Genomic DNA, 12,978 nt, shown 5'->3' with positions numbered 1-12,978 from the left:
TTGACCAATCAGACGAAATGGGTGTTTAGAACCACCTTCATGTGGATAATAAATTTTAAAGTAATTTATCCATTTTCCTACCCTAAACCAAAAAAAAAAAAAAAAAAAAGGAAAATTGAGCCAAAATCAGTTGCTTAATTTTTTATGGGCAAATGAAAAAATGGCCATTTCTTTGTTTATTAAATTGCGTTTAAAATCAAAAATCGAATGAACGCAACAAACACTGACCATTCTTGTTGCAAAGTACATGGTATTTTAAAATGAAACTAAAATAAATATAGATATTTATTAGTATTTCTACTTTTCCAAGAACCTTTTAATGTAATATAATATGATGAACATTATGATTTAATGTAATAATAATATGATTTAATGAAATACGAGCAAAATATAATTTTATTGTAAAACAGAGGCAATTGATTAAATAAAAAAATTATTTGGAAAGCTGGCATTTGTATAACTTGTTGTTACATAAATCATGATTATCTGAGCATGTTACAAGATTATTTGCTGTTGATTGGTACTAAAAGAGAACATATAAATCTCACCTTGATCTAATTCCGCATCTCTTATGCTTTGTTCACACAAGACACGGAACACACTGATAAATCGCACTATTCCCTCGTAAATAGACGCGTGAACATTTTGAGTTTACTCGCTTCATTCGCGTGTCAAATCCACTTAATTCGTGCATTTAATTCCCTGAGCCATAGACGCAGATTTGCATCATAGGCAGAGCTTCTGTCTGCCCGATGATTGTAGCTTTGTTGCTAAACAACTAACATGGATTTTATTGACAGAGTAGCTGTGTTTATGTGCTTTATGAAGGCTGAAAAAAAAGCACAGACTCATTTGGAGCAGTGTACAGTGTAACAGAGTCCATTAAAGAGCCCATATTATACATGAAATAGGGTCATATCTTGGTTGTAAGGGTCTCCAACAACATTTTAATATGCATGCAAGGTCAAAAAACACTTTCATGGTCTTATAATCTGCATTTATTTTTACCTAATTATCCCAGCGACTCCTGTATGAATCGTCCAGTGATTCATTTGTTCCCAAACCCCTACTTAGCGCGAAGCTAATCTGCACTGATTGGACCAATGACAGTCTGTTGCGATTGGTCGAATGCCTTCAGTGAGAGAGTGAAATGCCCAACAGCTAATCAGCAATATAAAAGTAATCACATTTCATACACGCTCGATAGTGTAGGCGTGGATTCTAGCTGCCAGTGGGTCAATGTAAATACAGACTATGGACTTGAAAATACAGACGTCTATCTATTTTATTGAGCAAAAACTCCAAAAACAGTTGAGGAGATCTTCTAGCTTGTGTCAGTCTGCTATTTTCACAGACACACACACACATATTGCAAACAAACAAACACTTAACCCTGCTCCGGACAACAGCGCGCACACACACACACACACAAACACAAACACACACCTCCGGATGACAGAGTAAGTTACTCTTTACTGATCCTTCCTTTAACAAACTCTGATGAAGTATTCTTTGTAGCATGTAGTTTCCAGAAGTTTCCAGTAGTTTCCAACTGCTTGGCTATAATGCTGAGGTTTCATCTTTGGGTAGAGACTCAATAATATCCATCTGCAGTGTGACTTCAATCGACCGGCATGTTTGTGTGTGTGTGTGGGGGTATCTGTGTCAGAGGGCGGGGCCGCAGGTTTGAAATCTCCCGGGTTTGCGCGTGCACGTGAATAACTTGGTTTCGTTAGTACGTCATGGCAAAACACCTAATGACTCGGTATCAAGGCGACTCGTTTGAAGCACTATGAGTCAACTCTTTTATAGATGAATCACCAGTTTTAAACACTGTACTCTTACAGATTTAAGCCTTAGCTGGATACTTCACTTCACTTAGAGCTGTGTTACAAACTACATGGAAGGGCATTTTCAAAAACCCATAATATGGGCTCTTTAAATCCTTTCAGAAGTGCACCCAGCTCTGTGAGTTCATGAACTCCTCCAGAAATGTAGCCTGGATGATTAAGGCTTTCAGCAGTGCTTCTAACTGACCGGAACCCAGTTTGATCAACAGTGGTCAGGTGTCGGCAGGTGAATTTCCCCCTGGGACACCAACAACAGATGCTATGTCATAAGCACGCCCCTACAAGAGAAAGCTCTTGGCTGGTTAGTGCAAATGTCCACTAGTTTAGATTTTCGAACTTGAGCGATTCAAGCAAAATGTGCGTTTAGTTCATCAAAACGCTCAACTCGCGCCTTTTATTCTCATAAATCATGCCGCCTGATAACTATCAGTTTTCTGCTACCTGGCAAAGGCCTAATCTTTTCCATTTATGCGCAGGAATGTAAATTATAAAACTTCACTCAAAAACTGACCCAGCCAGGGCTTAAACCAGCTGCTTTCTTGCTGTGAGGTGATTGTGCTACCCAATGTGCCACCATTACGCCACATAATCCAGTCATCAAAATTTAATTATATTATGAATTAAACATAAATTACATTACATAAGTTTTGTTTATTAAAAAAATAAGCACAATATACACTTCAAAGCAGCTTTACCTTTATGGCCTGCATGTACATACATTAATGTAATTTTCTAGTAAGCAGATAGAAGTTGCTACAAACTCCTAGAGATGGGTTAAAGCTGGAAGGGCATTCGCTGCGTAAAACATATGCTATATAAGTTGGCGGTTCATTCCGCTGTGGTGACCCCAGATTAATAAAAGGACTAAGTCGAAAAAAAAAAGATGAATGAAGTTGCTACAAAATTCCTGTCATCTCATGTGTTGCATATATGTTCTAATATAACAGAAACAATGACATAGTATTAAACAAGTTTTCACAACTGTACAAAAAGATTAATGTTTACTATCCCTAATGTGTCTCTCTTCCCATGATGGCTTTTTTATTGTTTCTTTCTGGATGTAAAAGGATAATGTAACACTTTGGGGCAAATATTGACACCAACAGTCCAAAACTAGAAGCTAAAATAGCAAATATTTCTACAGCCACTGAATATTTTCCTGGAGAGCTCACATATGCTGGAACAAATGTAATCCATACAGCACAGAAGATCAACATGCTAAAAGTGATAAACTTTGCTTCATTAAAATTATCTGGAAGATTTCTTGCCAGGAAGGCTATTAGGAAGCTTACTGCTGCCAACAGTCCAATGTATCCCAAAAGCATTGAAAATCCAGTCACTGAGCCAATAGTACATTCATATACTATTATAGAGCGGATGTACAGATTGTTTTTATGGGGAGTTGGAGAGGCAGTTGATAGCCAGACTACACATATAACAACCTGGATGGCTGTTAGGGCCAGAATTGTGCATCTTTGTTGAGCTGCTCCAAACCATTTCATTGCCATTTTGCCCTCAGGCCGAGAGGACTTAAACACAGCTATTACCACCATAGTCTTGACCAGAATGCTGGAGATGCACAGGACAAAGCTTATGCCAAACACAGCATGTCTTAACTGACATGTCCACAACTGTGGTCGACCAATGAAGAGAAGCACACACAGGAAACACAGTTTGAGAGAGAAAAGTAGCAGGAAGCTGAGCTCTGAATTGTTGGCTCGTACTATGGGAGTGTTATGGTGATGCACAAAGATGACCATCACAAAAGCACAGAAACAGGTGCCAAGCAGTGAAGCAGTGGTCAAAGATATGCCCAGAGGATCGTTATAGGACAGAAACTCTACTTCTTTGGGAATACACTGATCCTTATATAGATTAGACCAGAAATCATCTGGACAGACTGTGCACTTAGTAGCATCTGTTTTGTATAAATGAGAAATAAAATTAAAATTTAACAGAACAAAACTTTTACATTGTCAACAACAATTTACTCACCTGTTGTGTTAGAAATTTCCCCATCTCTACATGGCAGGCAGTCAAAACAGCAGACAGGATGGCCCTTTCTTGTGGCTCGTCTGCTTCCTCGCGGACAGCTTTCACTGCAAACAGACTGTGGTGGCTGTCAAAGACATCATTTGATATGTCATTTATTTGAGATCTTTTTGGTTATGTCACCTGAAATAACTAATTTAAGCCCACTTGCAACTGTAGATGCCAAAGTTCATATGTGCCATTTTCCTTTTATAAGTAATTTTCTACATGTTGTCCATGTTTAAATTCTTTTTTTTTTTCTTTTTGAAAAATTTGGGCAAAAGTTGCTTAATTTTTTATTCAATTAATGTGATTTGTAATCTAGTTTTGACTTTTGAAAAAAGATTGACAATATAATGCAAAGTTACTTTTTTTGTCTCAAAGTTCCAGTATATTGCATCCTCATCCAGTGTCAGCATCAATCCTTTTTCTAGCTCTTCACTCACTACACCTACTGTGTGGATTCTTATTGATCTGTCTGAGCCTGGCTGCCAGTTCATCACATCATAGATGGCCAGAGCATCTCCATTCTTATTAAATGACACATGATCCCCAAAGCGTGTGGAGAAGTTCACTTTCTGTAGATAGTGAACAAGCTGTGCAGTTTATAGACAGGACAAAAGTTATATTATTATAATCAGTGTTTTTTGTTTTTATGTTTATTTAAATGAAGACATGTTTTGATTTTAATATGGATATAGAAAATTTGCTATCTATCTGTTTGTCTCACCTGCCACGGTTTTAGATTACTTATTTCAGCACAGCTGTTTTTACTGAATGGTCCTTTTCCCTCCTCACACTTCATTAGGTCATGAAGTGCATGTGCCAGGGCATAAACTGCCTTATAAACATTATTTGCTGCTCTCAATTCTGAAACATCAGTGTAAGGTGTGTTTGTGGTGCTCAGATCTTCCTGTCCTGTACACACATTTTTTACATGTGGCCCAGTTTCAAAACTACATCCAAACATGTTCTCCCAGAAAATCTTAAGCATATTATTTCTTGGATCGTTTTTTGGACGAAGCTGTAAAAGAAATTCACGGAGCCCCTCAATCTCTCCACGTCTGATGGCTATGCCAAGTGTGCCCCCAAGGAAGGGCAGGAAACGTGGAGTGTAAAAGACAGGTGAAGTGGCCCAAGATTCACTTGCAATCCACTGCCTGCCTGTCATATTCTGCAACACCACTTCATTCATCAAAGGTATCACTAAAGTTGATGGAGAAAAAACAACCACCACTGTAGATGTTGAAGCTTGAATCACTTCCATTAAACGTTGAATATCTCTGGGGTTGCTATCATACCGCAGTGGTTCAGAAAAAGCAATACAAAATCCAAATAACTGCATTTCTTGATGAAAGGACTGAGCAGCATAGGTACCATAGTCATCATCACTGTAGAGGAGACCAATCCAGGTCCATCCAAAATGACTAATGAGTTGAATCATAGCCCGCACCTGGAAGGCATCACTGGGGATTGTTCTGAAGAAAGAGGGGTACTTTTTTCTGTCACTCAAACAGGAACATGTAGCATAGTGACTAACCTGATTAGTGATCAAAGGAGGAAGCACATAGCAGAAATAGTGTTATGATCCAAAGGTGCTCTTACAAAATGAAATGAATAAAAAAAAAATAAAACAACTAATTAATCAATGGATTATTATTAATTATTAATAAATTAATTGATCAAATCTGTATATTGATTTTCTTATGCTTTTTTCATCTCATCTTACTATAGGTACTCGAAATAGTCCCAAAACACTGGAAATTGCAATGGAAGGAGTTGAACTTGGATCCCCCACAACTCCAATTATTGGAGGAGGGCCAGTGCAGTTTAGGTTTAAGAAGGACTCCTCTATCCCACTAACCAGGGACATGGCAGCTCGCAATGCCATTCCAAGCATCACACAGTTGTCATAAAGATGGTAACCAAGACTGATATTAGGCAGAAGACTGGGATTCCTGTTAATCTCATTTATTGCAAAAGCCATGGTTTGAGCATACTGGAAACTTTCCATATTAAATCTACAGAAGAAAAGTTGACATATATATATATATATATATATATATATATATATATATATATATATATATATATATATATATATATATATATATATATATATATGTATATATATAAACAGGCATTAATACACAGCTTATATGTCAAATTACACTTATCAATTATAAAACTCTTCAGGTGTAGACACAATAAAGTATATAGTGGTTTCTTTGTCAAGCTGAGGTACAACTATAACCATTAGTATTATCATCATCACCCATTCTCTCATCTTTCATAAATATGCATCCAATCTTACTCACATTTCACAGTATGGTGGAGCTGGCTCTGTTCTGAAAGTCAGCTCAGGGAACAAAGTGAAAAAATGTGCCTCAAAAAGGCCTCCGAGTATAACATCTCCATCCTGGTACATTCCGTTTAACCTGAAACGCCCCTGGAGCTGACAGGCACCTGCTCTGAGGACTACAGCTGCAGAGATACATTTTAAAATTAAGTGAATATTAATAAGCAAAGTTATCCACATTTCTGTCTGAGGTGTCTGAGGAACTAACGTCCTCAGCTTGTAAGAGATGATATTTTATAAGAGAGGCGTGACAAGTAACAACCTAGATATTAGCTTGTTGTTTGTTTATTTTTTGCCACAAAAATAACCTAGATCTACATAAAAACTTAAATTACCCAAGGGTTCCCATAGATTTGCAAATTCAGACACTGTTTTTTATTAATAGCTCTCTCAAGCTATCCTCTTAGCTCTCAAGCTGAATTTATGCTTCTAGAAACTATGGGCAAGCATTGAACAAATTGGTAAGTAGTGCTGTAGTTATACAACATGTCATTTAGTCATTAAGTATCACCACATTGATTTTTTACAATGCATAATAGGGGCTCTTTAAAAACTATAAAGTGTCCATAATCATTCAAATTATGCCTGGTTTATGCTGATTACACATACAATTATATTGTACTTTTAAATATAATTATGATTGTTTAAAATACACACACACACACACAAATGCACAGCATTATTTCACTAAATCAGGGGTCCACAAACTACGGCAACATACAACGTGGGGCCTCTTAATTACCTCAGAGACATTAAAATATATATTTTTTTAATTTTTTTTTAATGTGTCACTTACATGCAAATTGTTGTGTATCGATACTATGCACACAGGGGTAGTTCCGAATGCAGCTTTATTATAAGAAGGGTCAATCAAGCAGGGGTCAAATACCAGCATAAACAGTATAGTAGACAATCCAGAAGCGTAATCTAAAAACAGGCAAAAAGGTTCAGGGCAGGCAGCAAAGGGTCAAAACACGATAAACAGTCCATGGTTAAAAACACAGTAAACAAAGAGAATCGATTACGTAAAGGCAGCAACAGCTAAACAATACTCAACACATGTGAGTGGAACTAAGGGTTTTAAATGGTCTAAATAATCAGTGTATGAGCAGCTTCAGCTGTGAAAGTGTAATGAGTCTGTATTTTGAACTGGTTGTGTGTGTGTGACATGACTGGGTGCTGTAGTCCATAACATGGCAGATTTGTAGTTTATTTGAGAATGTTTACCAGCGATCTTTTTTTAATCAAGCACAAACAGCTTGTTTTGTAATTTAATACTGGCTATACCACCTGAAGGACGGTTACAGCGTGTTGTAGTTGGCCATTACTGGAGAAAGTCAACTCTTTCTTTAATTGTTTGGACTAGTTTGAAAGCTTTAGTGGCACTGTAGCTGTCCAAGGTACTGTTTTATGATTTAAATTATAGCCTATGCACCAATAAACAAGTCAAAGGTGTGAATGAATAAATAAAATATATATGGAGACTTAATTGTCGATATTGTTTTTACAAAATAAATAAATTAATAAATAATAATAATACTATAAGTAGAACATTTATGGTGCCATATAACAAGTTTTTGTGTTTGTTTGTTTTTTGTTTTCGGTGATCTTTAATACATACTGGGTAGCTGCGCAAAATATTTTATAAAATGTCAATCAGGAATTTGTCTATAACTTAATTTTGACGTCAATAAATTATTAAAAACTAACAAAAATAAAAAAATAGAAATACAAAGATAAAAAGAGCAGTATTTTGCTAAATATAATAGTGCTTTATGTTCTGCTATGGGTTGTTTAATATTCATTTTTTTATTTCACTTGATGCATTCGTTATTTAATGTTTAAATACTGAAAGAAATAACAGCTATCGTTTAAATGGTTATTTTACCATCAAAATGTATATTTTATATCAGTATAAAACCTTGAAATAAAATCCTGCAGGTGCCCCTGCTACAGATAGACTTTTTGGCTGAAAGACATTACTTGTTAATTTTAGTGCTGTATCTTGACATTTCCCAAGGGCTTCCGCTGGTACCGGCCTCAGATTCACAACTTGACGTTAATGTGGCATCTACTTGATGTCTGGATGACAGCGAGAGCGAGATGAAACCTCAGATACAATGTACGGCTGCACAGTTTCTTTATACAGTTTCTGCAAATTTCGACTATAGGCTCATCTAAATAGTTTTTTCATTCAATTGAAAGCCGAAATATTGCCAGAAAGACATCTAAATAGTTTTTTCATTCAATTGAAAGCCGAAATATTGCCAGACAGACAAAGTAACTTTTGGTTATTAAGTTTAATTAGTGTAATTTATAAATACATGAATTATTTAGTGCTTTTTGGATTTAGGCATAGGCCGAGTATAAAACTTAATTTTACATGTAAATGCAAAAATTGTATACAATCATTGCAATGCATTGTTCACCGAAAAAAAGGTGCACCAAGACAAAAAGTTAGTCTAGAGCCCTGTATTGGATAGATTAATTGATAGATTGTGTGTGCATTTTTAATAACATTGACACTACTTTTACAATTGATTAAACTAGGGATGCTAACTATTACTCGATTGATTATTGTTGGTAACCCTTTAAAATCGATAGACCTTATCAATGACAGATTAAGCATGGGCATTTAATAAGTTATGCTTTGCGCTGTAAGACACGTCCCGATTTCACACATTACATAATTAAGTGTGTGCAGTTTACGTTACCCTATGGAGTCATGCACTTTCTTGACTTTGCATATTGGGGACACATAAAACCCTGCTATGCACAGATCTCGTTTATGTCAGCCTGGTGCTGTCGTAAATCCGCAGTTCAATTAATCGAAAAGTAGGTTACATGACGTGTAATTATGGGTAGCAGGTTAATAAGACCGAACTTTGGATGTGCAAACCTTATTAGTTTCTCTAAAATATTAAAGTGTTTATAGCTATATTATCAATTTATAGACTGCCAAATATGCATCATGGCCAGACATTTATAGTTTATATAAAAACAAGCTCTTACCTCATTTCACTGTGATCATTATGCGGATCATATTGCATATTTGGTTAATTCTTCAGTAGCCTTGCAAATAATGTATTTTATTCATGATTTGTTAATGGACTAAGCTAATAAATACTGTGATTCTCTGAATTGAAAATGCTTAAGTGGTTTCATAACATATCATTCAAAACTTTATCATGTTTATGATCTGCCCCTCATCCTTCAGTATTACAGATCGTTTTATCAGATGATTTGTCATAAGAGAGATCTTAACAAAAACATTTTCTTTATGGAGACCTATCTAAAAACAATCCACAATCAATAATTCATTTAGTATAAGTTTTAGTAACAATAGCTTAAACCGAAACATAACTTTGTACATGAAAGAGCAGGGTTCTGTTTTTCGATCACTCCAGTTAGCTGGATTTGGTTATTGACGATTTGACATGATCCAGGATCGTTTCGTTCTTCAAAACTGATCTGATAGTTGTTGTCATAGCAACAGTTCTGCTAGCTCAAACCTGGTCGGAAGCAGGTTTAATTCATATAAACAGGATTAGATCAGCTCAGTTCAAGCAAAGATAATACAGAAAGTATGTACCGAATTTTGATATTTTCTTACAGTAGTAGTTATATACACTTGGGAAAATACTATTTTTTTTAAACTATATAAAGTTATACTTATTAATAAAATAAATAAAGTTATATATTACAGTTTTTTACAATGGTTATGACACTTTTTTCAATACATATAACAAGTTTTCTAAACTCCTAATGCAGTTAGCACAACATCCGTCTTTTTTGGCTATACAATTAACACATTTCTTGTTGCTTTGACACAAGATGCATCCAGTTAACGACAATTTAAAATGTTTTAACTTTGTTTACACTCAAGCTCAACCACGACCAAAACAATGTAATATTACAGTGAAATTTACAAATTCTCTAACACAGTTTGTCAGAACAGATAACACCATGTTCTACACACAACTTATATGGGCTAAAATCAAAGTGGATTGTGAATTGAAACACAAATATAATCCCTGTATTTTTTCCATTGCCAATGAGAAACAGCTTATTGCTGTTATAAATATATACATATATACATACATACATATATATCACAGCTGATGCCCATCTAGAAACCACACTCATGTGTTGAGTTTTTCCCAAAAGCATGATCATATGTTCTAAAAGAAGACTCTTGAGGTTTTGAAAAGGAACAGTGAGCGCATCAAAGAACTCTGTCACCAATGTGTTCGGGTAAGGTTATGCAATACAGTCAATAATGTACTTTACACAGTGTGTTTTGCAGTAAACTACTCTATAAACCAGGAGTTCATTAGTACATACAGTAGATATATAGTACAGTACAGCATTTGCATACTCTGTGTCTAATTACTTTTAGAGAGTCATGAAGTTGGAGGCCAGTCAAGCACCACATGGAATTATCTATGTTGACAGAGCTGAGGATGTCGCCGTGGGAGAAACATAATAGGCCAAAGTGCCACAGTTACCGTGCCGGGCCATAGAAGATATCAAGTATAATGTGGATGAGAACATGTGGCAAAATGCAGAAGACCTGGCAGAATAAGAGATTACTTAGGTTTTTTTTTTTTTTTTTTTTGTAATCGCGGTGCTTTTTCTTCTTGTATGTCTTGCAATGATGTCGTTTTGCAAATAAAGTCTGTTCTGTAGCAATTCTGTGTCTGTATTTTTTTAACATAAACTGTAAATATTATAAAGCATTGTTTTTCTTCATTTTTGTATTAAATTTTTGCAGTAAAAGAAAGAAAATGCCTGCATTTACCAAACCCAACAAAACAAAAATGTACAGAGGCTTCAAATATACAGTCAGAGCTGACACAAACTAATGCAGTTTCTGTAATTTTAGCTGAAGATAGTGTTTTTATTTTCAATTTGTTATGATTGTCTGACTGTTTCTGTTGGAAGAGAACATGTGTTAGTGTTTTGAACAATAATTTCATTTTGAAACGTGTTTGCAGTGTTTTGTTAGACACGGTGTATTGTGTTTGTTTATTATTGTATTTTGAAAAGTAGTTTAGAGGTTTAGTTTACAATGTGTGATTTTGAGCATGAAACTGTTTTGCCAATTGTGTTTTAGGTGTGTTGCTGCATTAAGAGTTTAGCAAACTTGTTAAATGCATTGAAAAAACTGTCATAGCCATTGTAAAAAACTGTAATAAAACTTATGCAATCTGCAGCCCCGAAATGAAAGTACAAAGACTGCCACCTGGTGGTGCAAAGAGAAAACTTATTGATATGGACTTTTTAGATCATTTAGTATAATTTGTGTATGATAATAAACATGCACAATATGTGACTTTTTAAAAGCGATAATACTTTTATGCAGTCATAAACAATTTTTTGATAGATATAACGGTGATTTGATGCTTCATAAATGTTGCAGACACCTTTACCAATATCAAAAAGCTTTTGTAAACATCCAGTTATTCTTTACACAGATTAAAAAAACGGCTACTATAATACTACTATAATAAGGAAAATCCGCACTAACTGTAAATATAAATAAACTGCTCTTGAAACATAAAAGGGCATAAAAGTTATTGCTTGTCATATTTAACAAACCGTTTCCAATGAATTTTATGTAATTTTGCTCACATGGATAATTGAATATTAATCAGATGATGTCATTACGCTGCTGTGCCATCAGCCAATCGTTGCATTGCTGATCATGATTACGAGGATCGATAGATCAGTCCTTCACAACACACGCAGCGATCTCTGATAAGTTTATCTAGACATTTTAATCCGATTCACGAACTTGTTTGAAGAACCAAATTAGCGAGAGATCAGTTATCAAGATTAAAAGATCCAGGATCTGCCAAATCATCTTAGATCATTTAAGAGAGCTACGAAGAACAGACCCCAGGTTCTCAGTAACCTTTAAGACAAGCTTGTCGCATCAAAAACGACTCTCACTTATGACGTCTGCTTTTCAGTCATTTCACGTTGTACGCGTTACCGTTGCATTTGTACACATGCTTTAAATTAATGCTTTTTGTTTCCCAAATTGATATAATAAAGAGAACGATTAAAAAAAAACGTTATTAACCGGTTAACTGTAAACGTTTCTGGGCGAAGCAGTGTTGCAGTAGGTAGTGCTGTCACCTCACCGTAAGAAGGTCGCTGGTTCGAGCCTCGGCTCAGTTGGCGTCTCTGTGTGGAGTTTGCATGTTCTCCCTGCATTCGCGTGGATTTTCTCCGGGTGCTCCGGTTTCCCTCACAGTCCAAAGACATGCAGTACAGTTAAATTGGGTTGGCTAAATTGTCCGTAGTGTGTGTGTGTGAATGTGTGTGTGGATGTTTCCCAGAGATGGGTTGCGGCTGGAAGGGCATCCGCTGCGTAAAAACTTGCTGGATGAGTTGGCGGTTCATTCCGCTGTGGCGACCCCAGATTAATAAAGGGACTAAGCCGACAAGAAAATGAATGAATGAATTAATGAATTAATGTAAAAGTTTCTGTTCAGAACGAATAAAGTTTTTAGTTTTTCGTTTCTGTACCTGCAAAATGTCATTCGTTTCCATTTTTCATTTCCATTCCTTGAACCGGTTCGGAGCCCTGCACCAAAGTTCATGTTTAAAAGAAAGTTTACCAGCGAACTCTGCTGGTTAGATTGCTTGTAATCATGACACAAATAGGATTATTATAGGCCTATCTCTATGTGATAATAATTGTTGCCTTTCATTTTTTTTTTTTACTAT

General features: G+C 35.7%; 1 protein-coding gene across 1 annotated transcript; it reads right to left on the bottom strand.

Moving 5' to 3' along the window:
* Positions 1 to 2,860: 2,860 nt before the first annotated feature.
* Positions 2,861 to 12,851, bottom strand: olfcq6 (olfactory receptor C family, q6). The gene is made up of 8 exons (XM_087293263.1): positions 12,778 to 12,851; positions 10,749 to 10,813; positions 6,200 to 6,365; positions 5,611 to 5,902; positions 4,612 to 5,421; positions 4,250 to 4,477; positions 3,846 to 3,969; positions 2,861 to 3,768 (listed from the first exon to the last, which is right to left on the bottom strand). Exons 1-8 carry the CDS (start codon positions 12,849 to 12,851, stop codon positions 2,861 to 2,863), a joined length of 2,667 nt encoding a protein of 888 aa, XP_087149389.1.
* Between the last annotated feature and the right edge of the window lie 127 nt (positions 12,852 to 12,978).

This window comes from Danio rerio, chromosome 18, assembly GCF_052040795.2.
Source record: "Danio rerio strain M-AB ecotype USA chromosome 18, GRCz13ab, whole genome shotgun sequence".
Classification (NCBI taxonomy): domain Eukaryota; kingdom Metazoa; phylum Chordata; class Actinopteri; order Cypriniformes; family Danionidae; genus Danio; species Danio rerio.
The sequence above is the reverse complement of the archived record's forward strand: the minus strand, read 5'-3'. Positions and strand labels throughout refer to the sequence as shown.